At 44.0% G+C, this 17,728-nt stretch overlaps 1 protein-coding gene across 4 annotated transcripts in view; it reads right to left on the reverse strand.

Moving 5' to 3' along the window:
• Nucleotides 1–1,450: 1,450 nt before the first annotated feature.
• Nucleotides 1,451–17,728, reverse strand: part of LOC140724381 (uncharacterized) — a 34,043-nt gene continuing 17,765 nt past the window's right edge. For 3 of the 4 annotated variants that reach the window (XM_073038829.1, XM_073038828.1, XM_073038831.1), the window contains exon 3: nt 10,538–14,463. In XM_073038829.1, coding sequence (XP_072894930.1) covers nt 13,005–14,057 — 1,053 coding nt within the window. In that variant the 5' untranslated portion in view covers nt 14,058–14,463 and the 3' untranslated portion in view covers nt 10,538–13,004. Of the gene's footprint in view, nt 1,586–10,537; nt 14,464–17,728 lie in introns of those variants that run through there. The other variant, XR_012098115.1, reaches the window with a different exon arrangement.

A 17,728-nucleotide genomic window follows, 5' to 3' on the forward strand; every position in this document is an offset into this window, starting at 1 on the left:
GCTACCTCGAGTTTTGGCTATTATTAAATGTACAGCCCACACTCACATGTCTAACTTGGTCACTAAGGGCAATGCTTTAGCAGATTAGACAGCGAAAAGTGCGGCACAATCCTTGGTAGTTGTAGTCTGCTCGCGTTCCCGTCAAGCAATCCTCCATGATTCAAGCAGAACGGGTTTGCCAGACATGCGGGAGGTACGTACTTTTCAGGGGGACGTCTCTGTGGAGGAGCGCAAACTGTGGTCCCAGATGGGGTGCCAGAAAGACCCCGATCTAGGTTTTTGGATCACCCAGTGGGACAGGTTTGTGTTCCTACACAGTTTTTACCAATATTGGTCAATTATGTACATAACTGTACACATCTGGGAAAGGAGGGAATGGTTGGTAACCTGTACCCTGCACACCGGGTACAACTCACTTGACGGGTGAAACTTTTTCGTGTCTACAAGTTGATTTCATTGAATTGCCTAGAGTACATTGCTATAGATACTGCTTAGTTATTATAGATGTGTTTAGTAGATGGGTTGAAGCTTTTCCAACTACCATTAATACTGCTGACTGTTGTGAAGGTATTATTATGGGAAATAATTCCCAGGTACGGCCTGCCAGAGATGCTGATGATACAAAGATTGGAGGTGTAGTGGACAGTGAGGAAGGTTTTCAAAGCTTGCAAAGGGATCTGGACCAGCTAGAAAAATGGGCTGAAAAATGGCAAATGGAGTTTAATACAGACCAGTGTGAGGTGTTGCACTTCAGAAGGTAAAACCAATGTAGAACAGATAAGGTAAATGGTGGGGCACTGAGGAGTGCAGTAGAACAGAGGGATCTAGGAATACTGATACAAAATTCCCTAAAAGTGGAGTCACGGGTAGATAGGGTAGTAAAGAGAGCTTTCGATACATTGGCCTTTATGAATCATTTGAGTATAAGAATTGGAATGTTATGGTGAGGTTGTATAAGGCATTGGTGAGGCTGAATTTGGAGTATCGTGTGCAGCTCTGGTCACCGAATTACAGGAAGGATACTAATAAGGCTGAAAGAATGCAGAGAAGGTTTACAAGGATGTTGCCGGGACTTGAGAAACTGAGTTACAGAGAAAGGTTGAATAGTTTAGGACTTTATTTCTTGGAGTGTAGAAGAATGAGCGGAGACTTCATAGAGGTATATAAAATTATGATGGGTATAGATAGAGTGAATGCAAGCAGGCTTTATCCACTGAGGCTAGGGGAGAAAAAAAACCAGAGGACATGGGTTAAGGGTGAAGGGCAAAAAGTTTAAAGGGTACATTAGGGGGGGGGGCTTCTTCACAACTGGTTCTGACAGAGACATAACCGGTTCTTCTGGGCACATTCTGTCTCACTCCCAACTATTTCCTACCTTCCTTTGTGCAGATACGTAATGTCTAAAGGACCAGTGTTTGAGTAAATGAGACTCACCAGACTTTCTCCTGACTGAATCAATGGAAACCCTGAGTCAGATGGGTCCTCTCCAGTTGGTGCTCTCAGTCCTCGGGCTGGTTCACTTGTTGCTGTTCCCTTGTCTTCAGTCGTGGTTTTTCTTCCAATAAATCTCTCACTGCAGGTCTAACTTTAACATGAAAGATAATGAAGCACATTAACAATACAAAGGAGGACCAAACATTTCTGCTTAATGTTACTAGGAACAAAACTCACTGAAATTTAAACGTTGAAGGCAAATATAATGATCTCAGTGAACAATCTTTTATTGTCCCTCATATGTCACAAAATGATATGGGATAAGAAGGAGCCATCATTCAGTCATGGTAAGACATAAGACAAAGGAACAGAATTAGATGATTCGATCCATCTGGGCTGCCACACCACTCAATCACGGCTGATTTTTATTCCAACACCATATTCCTGCCTTCCTCCTGTAACCCTGAAGCTACTTAGCAATCATGAATATATTAATCTCTGTCATAAATATACCCAAATGGCAGCCTCAATCAGACTCTGTGGCAACAAATTCCATAGATCAGACATCTTTTGGCAAAAAAAAATTTCTCAACTGAATTTTAACAGGAAGCATCTTTATTCTGAGACCGTGCTGTCAGATCACAGACTCTCTGTCTAATGGAAACATCCTCTCCATGTCCACTGTATCCAGGCTTTTCAGCATTCGGTAAGTTTACTTAACGATACATCCCTCCACCATCCCCACCGTCCCTCTGAACTCCATTGACCACAGGTCCAGAACCATCAAATGCTCCTCATACATAACGCCGATCATTCCTGAGATTATTCATGTAAACCTTGTTAGCAACAACTGTACTGAACACATTTCCAGGAATAACAGACAAATTGGTACCAGGATAATTTAAAGGGAAATGTTGTGCTTTCTTTACTGTTCTACTATCACAGGTGCTGGCGTGTGGCCAAGTGGTTAAGGTGTTGGTCTAGTGATCTGAAGGTTGCTAGTTCGAGCCTTGGCTGAGGCTGCGTGTGTGTCCATGAGCGACGACACCGGTGCCAAGCTGTATGGGTCCTAATGCCCTTCCCTTGGACAACATCGGTGGCGTGGAGAGGGGAGACTTGCAGAGACTCTAACGGAGGCCTACAAACTATCACAGCCATTTTCATTTCCAGGTTAAAACAGGTCCATTTCATGAAATATAAACCTAGAAATAAAAAGAAACTGGAATTACCAGAAACACTCAGCAGGTAAGGAACAGCTTACAATACAATTCAATTAATAACATTTCATCAGAATGACTTCAAACATTTTCAGTTTTTAGTGCAGATCTCCAGCACAGCTGCCTGATTTCCACTGTGTGACAGTGGGGGGGGGGGGGGGGATTTCCAAACACAGTTTGAACACCAAACTCAGGGTCTATTTCTACTGTTGTAAACACGGAACAGCCCATTTATTCACAGCCTCTCCCTGTGAGGATGGAATGGGAACTCATCCTCTCCTCAGATTGGCAGTCATTGCTTCCAAAGGAACTCCAGAAACAAACATCTGATCCCAAACCAGAAATACCCGATCAACACCTCACAAGCCCAAACAGCTCAATCCCTGGGTCCACTTTACCTGGATCAAAAACCGTGATCTCCCAGGACCCAACCTCACAGACTCACACAGCTGAATCTGCCACTCACCGACCCTGAGAGTCTCACGCATCGTCCCCACATCTCATACTGGGTAGTGCAATCTAGGATTTCACCACAACCAATGTCCAGCTGTAGAAGCACTAACCAAAGTCAAAGCCAAACCACCAACAGTTCCATTTGCCTGGAATGCCGATCACAGGATTAGAGCCCAAGCACCAACTCTCCCAGTACTCTTTGCTGCCAGTAAAATGCTGCAGTGTGTCAGCCCGTCACTGTTCATAAACTAGCACCTCCACACCAATGCACAACAGAACTGGTACCTGATGACCCTTCAGCATTCCAGCTAACAATAACCGATCCTGGAAATGACTCAGCGAGGCCAAAGGTACAAAAGAACACGTCACAATGAAGACAAGGGTTGGAGGAAAGTTTGCTGATATATAACATTGAGGAGGTGAGATACAAGGCGGACTGAGGATGACCCAGATGGTTGATGTAAATCACTGAAGCGGGGTTGGGGGGGGGGGGTGTGAGGAGACTGGACAGAGGTTGAACAAGATGAGAAGATGGAACCAGGTGGGAGAAGGGATCAAGGACAATCACTGATGGTCCTCCAGCAACACATAGGTACTGAATGAATAGTACATACTACTGTACAAAAAAATTCTAGAATGTCAGAATTAGCAAAAACAACAAGAACTTTGCCATATATACTTTGACCCTCACCAGATTTTTATCAACACACCATAGAAAGTTTCCCATCCGGACACTTCACGCTTTGCATGGTAACTACTCTGCCCGTGACTGCGAGGAACTGGTAAGACCTTTAGATCCAGATCAGCACATCACAGAAACCACTCTCCCCCCTAGACTTCCCAGTCCATCGGTAAAGCAGGCAGTGAAATCAAAGATCCCCACAACCTGGGACGTTCTCCTTTCTCACCCACCCCAGTCCGGGAGAAGACACAACCGCCATAAAGCTCCAGGACAAATGTGAGGAGCCTCAGGAAGCGAGGCGAGTTCGGGGGAAGTTAACGGGACTCAGTGGCCGACATCAGATTTCCCAAAACAACATGGAGGATGCGTGACCACCCACCTGGAGATTGTGAACATGCACAAAGAGATCGTTACATCTGCGGTTAAATGGGAGGGGCAAATGGGATCACGTGACCGGTGGGGTATAACACCCCAGGCATAGACTCCAGCTTCCCAGCATTCTGTGGAAATAAACAGATGCGCCTCACATCTCCTCTCACCTTAAATGTGTCAGACATTTCAAACCCCCAGGAAAAAACATACCCTCTGTCCACTCTATCTATTCCTCTCGTAATCTGATCAACGTCCATCCAGTCTCACCCCAGCCTGTGCCGCTCTGGAGAAAACAACACAAGTTTGTCCTGCCTCCCGTTATAGCTCATGCTCTCTAATCCAGGCAGTGTCCTGGTAAACCTCTTCTGCGCCCTCTCCAAAGCCCCGAGATCCTTCCGAGAATGGGGGCGACCAGAACTGTATGAAACACTCCAGATGTGATCTAACTAGTTTTTCAAAGCTGCAACACAACTTCATGAGTTTTGAACTCAGTCCTTCAACTAATAAAGACAACCATGCCATTTGCCTTCTTAACCACCCGATCAATCTGTGCAGTCTCTTTCAGGGAGCGATGAACTTGGAGTCTAAGATCCCTCTGATCATCGACACTGTTCAGGGTTTTGCATTTAACACTGTACTGTCTCATACATTCAGGGGTGCAGTGCTACCAGAGCTCACCGGAGCGCCGCTCCGACACCTCTGTAAAAAAGTCAAAATAAACAAGCACGGAATTTAACAACCCCGGATATTAAATAGAGGGAATTTTACGGAAGCGGGGGTGTTGGCTGGTGGGGAAAAATACCACTCATAACATTAGGATATTTGATCGTTTTTGGTGAAATCCTGGAGCTGTGACTGTTTTTAATTTAGGTATTTGTGAAATTCCTTCTCACTCGACCCGTTGTCCAAGGAAGCTGGGAAATACCTGTACACAAATGTGAGCATTCTTCCGCTCTTTCCAATTTGTACCATTGGATACCAGGAAGGAGCTATATTAAGCACGGAATGAACATCGAAACCTACGTTTAAGCGTCGAAAATAATGAAAGAAAAATTCACTGCTCGCTCATCTTCGGCCTGATTTTGATGAAATATTCAAGGTAATCATCCAAAATCCTCTTCTACACCTGGATAAATTTAGTTTTGTTTTGGAAGCCAAATGGAAAAAAAAATTCTAGGCTACAAGCTAGTTTTACGTCATTTCATATAATTAGTGGCTGATTAAATCCTTGGCCTCGCTCCACCAACTGCAGTTGATTGAAAAGAGGCTCTTTTTCTCTTTGTGTTGATAGGAAAAAGAGTACTTTAGTGAGGCAATGAACGAGATGAAATGCATTTCCAAATCTCCCAGATGGTTGCTCTCCTCCCGTTAACATTTGTCACTTCCAAAATACAATATTTTCTATTCGTATAGTTGCGATAATAATTTATGTAAAGATTCAAGCTTCTTTAACTTTTTATATATTTAAACACTAAAGAGCATGTATAAAGGTCGAACCATGTAACACCTGACGTGTGAGGATATTTTGAGTATCGACACTCACAGGTACACTTCAATATATTGAGAAAGGGATGGAGCAGTGGACCCAGAGTGAAGTGATAAGCAGGTGAGAGGACACACAAAGACAGAGAGGATGAGAGGGAGTGGGAGGGAGGGGTGTGAGGTAAATTTGTTCACCGGAAGGGGAAATCGATATTCATACCATCAGGTTGGGTGGGGGCACCCAGACGGAATATAAGTTGCTGATCCTGCACCCTGAGGGTGGCCTCATCTTGGCAAGGGATGGGATGACACGTCGGAACGGGAATGGGAATCGGAATTGAAATGTTTGGACACCGGGAAGTCCCGCTCGGAGTGTATAGTTCAAAAGTTAATTTATTATCAAAACAGGTATTCATAAATAATGCCATTTTTTCTTCTCCAGAGAACCACGAAACAAAGAAAGCATGAACATCGTTCAGAGAGAAAAAAAAAACTCCCTCCCCCCTCCGCATCAAAAAGACGGCATCCCGATCATCAACCTCCAAAACCCACCCCTCCCGCACAAAAGGGTAGAAAAATATCGACACCCGTTAAAAACATTCCTACCCGATACAACTACGGAGGAGCCGGTATCACTAGTGTGGAGGCGGCCGCATCGGGAGCAGCCGACACAATAGGCGACCCCGGAAGATTCACAGGTGAAGTGTCGCCTCACCTGGAACGATGATTGGACAACAGAGAGAATTCGGCCGTCCGGCCCTTTCACTGGGACACCCCGAACTCCACATCAAATCCGTCCAAACGAATCTGCGTGAACTTTAATGATCAATAAATATAATTCCTCACAGCGATTAGCTGTCTGAGTGATCCCCTGACTCTGAGAGGAAGGTGTATCTATGATCTACATTGTCAGGGTGTTGAGTTTACCAGGAGTCAAAGACTGCAGGGACGGGAGGTTTTCTGTTGACTAATACACTGTGTGTGGACCCCACTGGCAATTCTGGTGTTGAGACCCGAATCGAGACAAACACCACGCTACCCACTCCACCAACAACACGGTACAGCCAGACACATAACAGGGGACTTTACATCCCACAACACTGGATTCAGTGATGAAACCCGTGATTAATGTTCTTGTCTCACCGAAAAGTACATTAACCCTAACCCTAACCCTGCAATATGGTGTAAAATCCCGCTCCCCATACTAACACGGGTTTTTCAGACCAAATAACAAACTGCCGGAGGAACTCAATGGGTCGGACAGCATCTGTGGAGGGAAATGGATCTTCAACATTTCGGGCCGAGACCCTCCGTCTGGACTGAGAGTGGACGGGAAATAGTCAGAAAAGAGGTGAGGGGTGGGGATGGGGCAAGAGCTGGGGAGTGAGTGGTGGATCCAGGTGAGGGGGGAGGTGGGAAGGTGGAAATAGTGACAGGGGTGGGAGGTGAGTGGTTGGGGCAACACGGGGCTGCAGAAGATGGAAATTAATTTCATAGAGGATGAACAAAGAGGTTAGAGAGTATTTGTTATAGAGAGTGCAATGAAGATTCACCTGACTGATCCCTGGAGAGGTGGGGTCATAACCTGAAGAAAGATCAAATGTGATAACTCTAAATGTCATTTGGAGAATCGAGGACTGAGAGGTGAACACATCGAAATGCAAAGCATCTTTACCGTTTGAATCAGGGATCCCAGTCTCTAAAAAAGGGGATGGGAATCAAGCCCGTGACTCTGTGACCTGGGGGTGGAGGGAAAGGGATCGGTGTAGATATGGTGTGGAAAAGTAGACATGTATCTGGAGTAAATATGGAATAATGTGGGGAATGCGGCGGATGGGTCGGGCAGTGTGTGAGGGGTGAGGAGCAGAGTCACCGGTTCAGGAGGGAGTCCCTCCACCCGTCACCTGATCCCGTTTCCTGTTCACTTTTTTCTGCAGATCTGCAGCATTTGTGGGTCACTGCTCGACGTGTACGTGTAGCTTCACCTTTGTCCCCTTCAGACAATGCAGTGGATCCGGAACAAATAGTTCCACACAATCAAAATAGTTTATTACTTTTACACAATTAGAATACTTTATTACATTTTTATTTTTTCTATTTTTGTACTATATATACTTATTTAAAATCACAATTGTTAAAATCTTTTGTTAAGAATTAGGTTCTACTGCTACCGCAGAGACAACGAATTTCATGGCATATTCCGGTGCTACTAAACCTGATTCTGATATTGATATGGGCGACCCACCACCGGTCACCTGATCCCAGTTACTGCAGATCGTAAAGTGAGATTGAAGCATTTTCCATATATTTGCTTTCCACAGAAATGACAACAGTTCAGTTTCCTTCTGTGGTTCCGGAGCAGAAGCTCAGTCTATCTAATATTTCCACACAGTTAAAATGGGGAATTTGTTTATTATCATCACGTACTGAGCTACAGTGAAAATCTTGCCTGATGTACCATCCACAAAGATCGATCCATTACAACAGTACATTGAGCTGATATACAACAGAAAAATAACTGTAACAAAGCATTATGCTGCAGAGAAAGTGCAGTGCAGATAGACATATGGTGCAGGGTCACATCAAGTTACATTGTGAGGCCGAGTCCATTTTATCATTCATTTGGCTTATAACCACAGACAGGAAGTCATTCTTCAGCCTGGTGGTACATCAGGTACACCTTTAAGGCTTTTGTATCTCTCTGCCAATGTGGGAGCGGATTTGCAGCAAGAATGTCCAGGTTATGAGGTTCTTTGTGTACATGGCCTGCTTTTCCGAGGGAGGGGAAGTGTAGGGAGAGTCCATGGAGTGGAGGCTTGTTTCTCTGATGTTCTCTGCTCTCCAAAGTTCTCTGCAGTTCCTTGCAGTCATGGGCAGAGCAGTAGCCATACAAAGGCATGAAGTATCGACAAGGAGCTCTGAGACCTCGGCCTTCACCCTGCTTTGTGCAGCTGGATCCTGGACTTCCTGTCAGATCGCCGGCAGGTGGTAACAGTGGGCTCCATCTCCTCTGTCTCACTGACCCTCAGGACACACAACCCATAGGTTTGTCTGTTTTGCCCTGTCATTTACTTTCTGTGCACCCGTGACTCGTGTTGCCACCCACAGCACCAATCTGCTAATTAAATTTGCTGAGAATACTACATTGATTGGCCTAATCTCAAATAATAACTTTCAATCGATCAAATGCCTCCTGACAAGGTTCAGTCCAAACAAACATTTCACCCTTCTTCAGGAGATTAGTCAGAGGAAGAGCGACAGCAGCAAATTTCTTACAGAACTTACGGTAATATCCATTCATTCCCAGAAACCTTCTAAGAGCCTTCTTAGCAGTCAGAATAGGAACTTGAGAAATTGCCTGAACTTTTGCCCGAACAGGAGCCAACTTGCATTGACCTACAACATAGCCAAGACAGGTCACAGTGGCATGGCCAAATTCACTCTTAGCCAAGTTAACTGTAAGGCTGGCCTTGGAAAGCCTGCCAAACAACTTTTCTACTGCAGAGATATGCTCTTCCCAAGTGTCACTCCCTGTGACTAAGTCATCAATATAGACATCTGTGTGTTCTAACCCTCGAATTTCAAAATCAATCTTTCTCTGGAATGTTCCTGGAGCATTTTTCTTTCCAAAAGGCAAAACATTGTATTCATACAACCCAGATGATGTCACAAATGCAGAAATTTCTCTACCTCTGTCCGTCAATGGAACACACCAATACCCCGTCAACAGATTAATCTTTGTAAGAAATTAGCTATTCCAACCTTATCGATGCAATCATCTATCCTAGCGATCGAATAGGCATCTGTTTTTGTTACTGCATTTACCTTCCCATAATCAGTTCCTCTAAGACCTACTGATTTTGTTTCAACACTTTCAACAATTGCTCAGCCAATTTACATTTTCTACGTTCATGCGATATGGGTGTTGTTTAATCAGTTTGGCTTGACCAATATCTGCGTCATGTACTGAGACCGTGGTTTGCTTGGGAACACCGGGAAATAAATCTTTAAACTTCAGAATTAATTTCTTCAGCTGTTGTTGTTGCTTTGGCTGCAGATCAATATTTTCTGGAACAATGGAGTTCATTAGTCTAACTGGGACCATGTTTGGCTTGTGAAAAGTCTCAGACGAGTCAATTGTTTCATTCTCAGGGTTGCCAGATTCATATATTTTGACAACAACACATACAGATGGTGCCTGATTGTCAAAATAAGGCTTTATCATATTCATGTGTACCAGCTGTGTTAGTTTACTTCGGTCGTGTGTTGTAATAACATAATTCACATCATTAAATTGAGAGACTATTTCATACGGTCTATTGAATTTCACCTGAAGTGAATTCGTCAACATAAGGCAAGCACCTTATCCCCCACCCGGTATTTTCTTTCGCAACCCTGCTTATCAAACCAACACTTCATTTTGTTTTGAGAAATCTTTAAGTTTTGTCTTGCTGGGCTACAGAATTGGTGTAGTTTATTTTTGAACTTTAAAACATAGTCTAACAAGTTAACATGTACATCGCCATCAATCCACCGCTCCTTTTACAAGGTCAAAGCTCACCTCACTCTGCGACCAAATACGAGTTCAAATGGAGTAAAGCCCAATGATTCCTGAACCGACTCTCTTACTGCGAACAAAAGCAAATGTATTCCTTCATCCTTGTCGTTTCCATTTTCAACACAGTATGTCTTAATCATTGTTTTGGGGCTAGAGTGAAATCTTTCTAAAGCCCCTTGTGATTCCGGATGGTATGTAGACGATGTAATTTGTTTTGCTCCCAGTTCATAAACTACCTGCTGGAATAACCCAGATGTAAAATTACTTCCTTGATCAGACTGGATTTCTTGAGGCAAATCGAATAAAGTAAAAAAAAAACTCGGTAAGAGTTAATATTTCTAAGAGGCATTGCCTCTGGGAATCTGGATGCAGTACACATAATAGTTAGCAGATACTGATGGCCAGCTTTAGTCTTTGGCAATGGGCCAACACAATCCACTATAACTTTGGAAAAGGGTTCACCGAATGCAGGTATAGGCTGGAGTGGGACCACTGGGATGACCTGATTAGGTTTAGTCAAAACTTGACAAGTGTGACAAATCCCAGCATTAATTTCTGGTTTACCCTGGTTATCCCTGCTACTCTTTTCGAAACTCTTATTCAGGGTAAACATAACCTTATGAGTTAAAGCAAACTGATCTGCTAATCTAGCAGACTCCTGCATAGTGGCAGCATCATTTCCATCTAAATACGTCTTTATGTAATCAGGGACGCACTTTTTGAATTCTTCAATTAAAACCAACTCTTTCAAGCTGTTAAAAACATCATTTACATTTTTATATGTGCACCAGTGGGCAATACACACAAATTTCTCATAAGCAAATTCCATATAAGTCTGGTTCACAGATGTCTTCAAATTTCTAAACTTTTGCCTGTATGCTTCTGGGACCAACTCATAAGCTTTGAGCACAGCCTGCTTCACTAGGTCATAATGTGTGGTGCGTGGCCAGCTGGTTAAAGTGTTGAACTAGTGATCTGAAGGTCATGATTTTGAGCCTCAGCCAAGGCAGTGTGTGTGTCCTTGAGCAAAGCACTGAACCACACACTGCTCCTGCACGTTTATAGCCCAGTGGCGATGATTGGGTCAGCATAAATAAATAAATAATCAGCTGCTTCAGCAACTGTCAAAGCAGAATAGGCATGCTAAGCCTCCCCCTTTATTACACTTTGAGACAATTTTCTGTCTGTTTTTCTGCTTCTCTAGCCTCAAACTGCCTCTGCCTTTCCGCAGACTCCAGCTTTAATTTTTCTCACTTGTACTGGAGCTCAAGCTCACTAGGTTTACTTAAACAAGTTAAACAAAGATTAACAGTGTTATGTGTATATATGTGTGTAAATATAACTCCCAAACTATTGAGCTCGGGGAAAATAAGGCTCGGAGTCTTCAGATGGTAAAGTATGAAAGTTCAGTTCATCCACAAAATAGGTGATGAGAGAGATATTTGTAATTCAGGGTAAATGTCGAGAGAAGGCAGTTATGTCGAACAGCAAGGTAGATGAGGCTGAGTACAGAGCTATGGTGGAAATCTTGTCACATGGTACGAGCAGAATCATCTGCAGCTTAATGTGAAAAAGACTAAGGAGCTGGTGGTGGACCTGAGGAGGGCTAAGGCACCAGTGACCCCTGTTTCCATCCAAGGGGTCAGTGTGGACATGGTGGAAGATTACAAATACCTGGGGATACGAATTGACAATAAACTGGACTGCTCAAAGAACACTCAGGCTGTTTACAAGAAGGGTTAGAGCCGTCTCTATTTCCTGAGGAGACTTAGGTCCTTTGACATCTACCAGACGATGCTGAGGATGTTCTACGAGGCTGTGGTGACCAGTGCTATCATGTTTGCTGTTGTGTGCTGGGGCAGCAGGCTGAGAGTAGCAGACACCAACAGAATCAACAAACTCATTCGTAAGGCCAGTGATGTTGTGGGGGTGGAACTGGACTCTCTGACGGTGGTGTCGGAAAAGATAATGCTGTCCAAGTTGCATGCCATCTTGGACAATGAATCCCATCCAATCCATAATGTACTAGTTAGGCACAGGAGTACATTCAGCCAGAGACTCATTCCACCGAGATCTAACACTGAGCATCACAGGAAGTCATTCCTGCCTGTGGCCATCAAACTTTTCTAATCTTCCCTCAGAGTGTCAGACACCCTGAGCCAATAGGCTGGTCCTGGACTTATTTCCACTTGCAAAGATTAACTTATTATTATTTAATTATTGATGGTTTTATATTGCTATATTTCTACAATATTCTTGGTTGGTGCGACTGTAATGAAACTCAATTTCCCTCAGGATCAATAAAGTACATCTGTCTGTCTATCTGTTCTCCAGGTTCCATAGTGTTAAAATGAGAGAACAGTTGCTGTAGATTTTATCTGTGATCTTTACAAATCTACATATGAATTATCACCGAAAGTGACTTGCCATGAGGGGTATCATCTTCAAATGAATGACCACATCACACCCAGTCAAGGGTTAACACATAAGTGGTCTCCACAGGATGTGCCAAATCAGATCCACTCCTATGGATCAAACGAGGTGACAACCACACATTCGATGTACGGTGAATGGATAATTAACCCACCCTTGTGGGCAAAGGAAAGTTCTAAACAGTGACCTTTGGCCACTAGTTCCCTGCTTTCAATCCTTCCATTTTTCATCCGTCTCCGTCTGACTCTGAGTGTCTGTGTCCTCAGTTAAAACTAAACAAGCTGCGAGCGATGTAAACAAGCTGCAAGTCAGACTGATTCACCTTCTTAATCTCTCTTAAAATGACAGTCCATATCAAACGAAACCTAGGGATTCATAACAATGGCCACGCCCCACTATGAACTGACTTGTGTTCCAGTATTTGGGATGACTGAGTGAATCCTTTCCCACAGACTGGGCAGGTGAACGGCTTCTCCCCAGTGTGAACTTGCTGATGTCTCTGTAGGTTGGATGACCGAGTGGATCTCTTCCCAGAGACTGAGCAGGTGAACGGCTTCTCCCCAATGTGAACTCGATGATGTCTCTGTAGATTGGATAACTGAGTGAATCTCTTCCCACATTCTGAGCAGGTGAACGGCTTCTCCCCAGTGTGAACTCGCTGATGTACCAGTAAGGTGTGTGACTCAGTGAATCCTTTCCCACATTCTGAGCAGGTGAAAAGCCACTCCCCAGTGTGAACTTGCTGGTGTGCCAGTAGTTGAGATGACCGAGTGAATCCTTTCCCACAGACTGAGCAGGTGAACGGCTTCTCCCCAGTGTGAACTTGCTGATGACTATGTAGGTTGGATGACCGAGTGAATCTCTTCCCACAGACTGAGCAGGTGAATGGCTTCTCCCCAATGTGAACTCGATGATGTCTCTGTAGACTGGATGACTGAGTGAATCTCTTCCCACATTCTGAGCAGGTGAACGGCTTCTCCCCAGTGTGAACTCGCTGATGTACCAGTAAGGTGTATGACTCAGTGAATCCTTTCCCACATTCTGAGCAGGTGAAAGGCCACTCCCCAGTGTGAACTTGCTGGTGTGACAGTAGTTGAGATGACTGAGTGAATCCCTTCCCACACTTTGAGCAGGTGAATGGCCTCTCTCCAGTGTGAACTCGCTGATGACTATGTAGGTGGGATGACTGAGTGAATCTCTTCCCACAGACTGAGCAGGTGAATGGCCTCTCCCCAGTGTGAACTCGCTGGTGTCTATGTAGGTAGGAATACTGAGTGAATCCCTTCCCACACTCTGAGCAGGTGAACAGCCTCTCCCCAGTGTGAACTCGCTGGTGACTGTATAGGTGGGATGACTGAGTGAATCCCTTCCCACAGACTGAGCAGCTGAATGGCTTCTCCTCAGTGTGAACCCGCTGGTCTGCCATTAGGTCAGATGACTGAGTGAATCCTTTCCCAGATATTCAGCAGATCACCAGCCTTTGCCCAGAGTGAACTGACTGTAGTTTCCACAAGTGGGAAGACTGACTGAATCCTTTCTCACACACAGAACAGATGAATGGCATTGCCCAGTGTGAACTTGCTGATGTACCTTCAATTGTGATAACCGAGTGAATTCATTCCCACTGTTTGAGCAGGTGAACAGCCTTTCTCCTGTGTAAAATGACGGGTTGCCAGTTGGTCAAATGACCGAGTGAATCCCTCCCCACAGTTTGAGCAGGAAGGATGGTCAATTGAATCCCTTGCTCCACTTCTTAAATATCTGGACAGAGACAACCAAACTGGTGTGCCATGTTTGAACTTCCTGGAGACAAATTCCTTCTTGTTTTTAACCTGTAAAAAGATTTACAAGATCGATCAGTGGGTTTAGGACAACATTTCAGATGAGATTACATGAGTTGCCAAGGTTTGATCTGGTATAACACTGTTACAGTGAGGTTCTACCCAAGTTGGACAGAGAAATCATCTCCTGACTGGGCAGAGTGCTGGTATCTGGAATGACCATCAATTCCCTGATGCTTTTCCTGTTTCTATAAGAATGGGGCATTTCTGCCATCTCCAGTTTGTACCTTGGCTGAGTTGGACTCTCTCCATTGGTATTATTCCCTGTTCCTGCTGAGCTGCATGGGTGCCTGGCCCCACAGTAACTGAAACAGTCTCACGCAATTCGTCTTTCTTGATGTGCATCTGGGATTTTCTTTTATGTATTATTAACTTAAAGTGCCAGTTTTAATGCCATATAAAAAATTCCTGTTGAGGTGAATGGTTGGTCCGCACAGCCGTTAAAAAGACAGAGTGAATTTTTGTAATATTTCACTTTCTTGTAGAAAATTACAACACAGAAACATGCCCTTTGGGCCATCTAGTCTGTGCAGAACTACTTAATCTGCCCACTCCCATACCCCTACCATGCAGGTACCTACATGAACCTCTGAAATGTTGAAATCGAGCTTGCATGCACCACTTGTGCTGGCTGTTCATTCCACAGCCGGATGACTGTCTGTGTGAAGAAGTTTCCCCTCATGTTCCCCTTAACATTTCACCTTTCACCCTTAACCCATGGCCTCTGGTTTACTCCCACCCCATCTCAGTGGTAAAAGCCAGCTTGCATTTACACTATCTATGCCCCTCTATCACAATCAAATCTCCCCTCAATCTCCTACAGTCCAAGGAATAAAGTCCTGACCTGTTCAATCTTTCCTTATAACCCAAGTACTCCAGACCTGGCAACATCCTTGTGAATTTTCTCTGAACTCTTTCAAAGTCCTTACATCTTTCCTGTAGGTTGGTGACCAAAACTGCACTCAGTACTCCAAATTAGGCCTCACCAATGTCTTCTACAAGTCAACATAACATCCATCTATTGTTGTCAGTACTTTTGTTCATGAAGGCCATTGGGCTAAAATCTTCCCTTCCGTCTCTATCTAACTGTGATACCACTTTCAGTGAATTAAGGACTTTCTTCTACAAGAGGTCCCTTTCTTCTACAACACTCTTGCATGCCTGACCAGTCACTGTGAAAGACCTCCCTTGGTAGGTCAGACCAAAGAGCAACAACTCACACTTGTCTGCATTAAATTCCTTTTTCATTTCTCAAACCATTTTGCCAGCTGGTCCAGATTGCACTGCAAGTTTAAATGCATTTTTTGGCATTGACTAGATGGGCCAAACAGCCTGTTTCTTTACTGAACTTCTCCATGTTTCTATGGCAGAGAAGCTGGCCAAACTTGTTTGGAAGGGAAAGGGTAGGAGTGACAATTGAGCAGCAGTGGCTGGAGTTTCTGGAGCAATTCGGGAGCTGAGTGATTCCACAGAAGTGGAAGCATTAGAAAGACAGGAGGACACAACTGTGGCTAAAATGAGAAGCCAAAGCCAACGTAAATGTCAAAGAGAGGGCAAACAAAAGAACAAAAACTATTCGGAAGCTTTGAGAAACCAAAAGAAGACAACAAAAAAATTCAGATGAGCTCAGTGCGTGGAATCATGATTTGTAGTCATTAATGGGTCTCGGTAGCACCTAACAGTCTGAGGCATTTAGAGGAACAAAATATACGAGGCTTCAATTTCTCTTCAAAAGCAAGGTTCCCTGGACCAGTTACCTTTCAACTTTCATTTTGGCAGCCACATACAAACTCTGCATCCTCAAAAATTCACATCTGAAGGCCTCCCACTTACAGGTACTCCTTTGCCAGGAGACAACCTGTCCCAAACCACACTTGTCAGATCCTTTCTGATACCATCAAAATTGACCTTTCTCCAATTTAGAATCTCAACCCGTGGTCCAGACCTCTCTTTTTCCATATTTACTTTGAATCTCATGGCATTATGATCACAAATTCTGTCACCAGCCCTGGATCATTTCCTAACAGCTTATTGTTCACTTCTATATTAGAGATTCTACATACTGATTAAGGGCACATTTGACAAACTCTACCCCATCTAGTCCTTTTATAGTATGGGAGTCCTAGTCAATATATGGAAAGTTAAAATCACTTACTGAATCAACCTTTTTGTTTATTGGCATGGTCTGCAATCTCTCTACAAATTTGTTCCTCTAAATCCCTCAGACTGTTGGGTGTAAACAAGTCCCAATATTGGCTAGAATATCATAATTCCCTGTCCTGAGCTCATCTGGCTTTCCTCTGATACTTCTTGCATTGTGATATACACAGCTCAGCACATTCATCGCACCAAGCTCAACCATCTAACTGCTGAATCTATCTATGATCTGAACATCTGACTGGTGTCAAGGAAACAAACCCTCCGTCATTGTCACAAACACAAAGGAGCTGATTGTGGACGACAGGAGGAATGGAGACAGGATAACCCTATTGACATCACTGGATCTGGGGTTAAGAAGGTGAACAGCTTTAAGTTCCTCGGCATAAACATCACCAAGCACCTTACATTGTCTGTACATACCGGCTGTGTTGTGAAAAGAGCACAGCAGTACCTCCTTCACCTCAGATAGTTGAAAAAGTTGGGGATGGGGACCAAAATACTGAGGACTTTTTACAGGGACACAATTGAGAGCATCCTGACAGGCTGCATCACTGCCTGGTATGGGAATTGTACTTCCCTTCATTGCAGGAAACTGCAGAGAGTGTTGCGGACAGCCCAGCACATCCGTAGTGGTGAACTTTCCACTATTCAGTACATTTACACAGACAGGTGTATAAAAAGGGCCCAAAGGATATCAGGGACCAAATTCACCACAACCACAAACTGTTCCTGCTGTCACCATCCAGGAAATGGTACCACAGCAAAAGGACCAACAGGCTCCGGGGCATCATCTTCCACCAGGCCATCAGACTGATTAATTCATACTGATACAATTGCATTTCGATGTTATATTGACTGTCCTATGTACAAACTATCTATTATAAGTTACACATTGCACATTTAGATGGAGACATAACATAAAGATTTCTACTCCTCATGTTTATGAAGTATGTATCTAATAAAGTCAATTCAATTCAATTCACCCTCTCCATTATCTGTTTGGCTCCCATTCCCCTTACAGCTTATTTTAACCACATCACCCGTTCCACCCACACTAGCACTAGCATGCCTTACCACTTGGATATCAGTCCCCTCT

The sequence above is a fragment of the Hemitrygon akajei genome, unplaced genomic scaffold (genome assembly GCF_048418815.1).
Source record: "Hemitrygon akajei unplaced genomic scaffold, sHemAka1.3 Scf000199, whole genome shotgun sequence".
In the NCBI taxonomy this organism is placed as follows: domain Eukaryota; kingdom Metazoa; phylum Chordata; class Chondrichthyes; order Myliobatiformes; family Dasyatidae; genus Hemitrygon; species Hemitrygon akajei.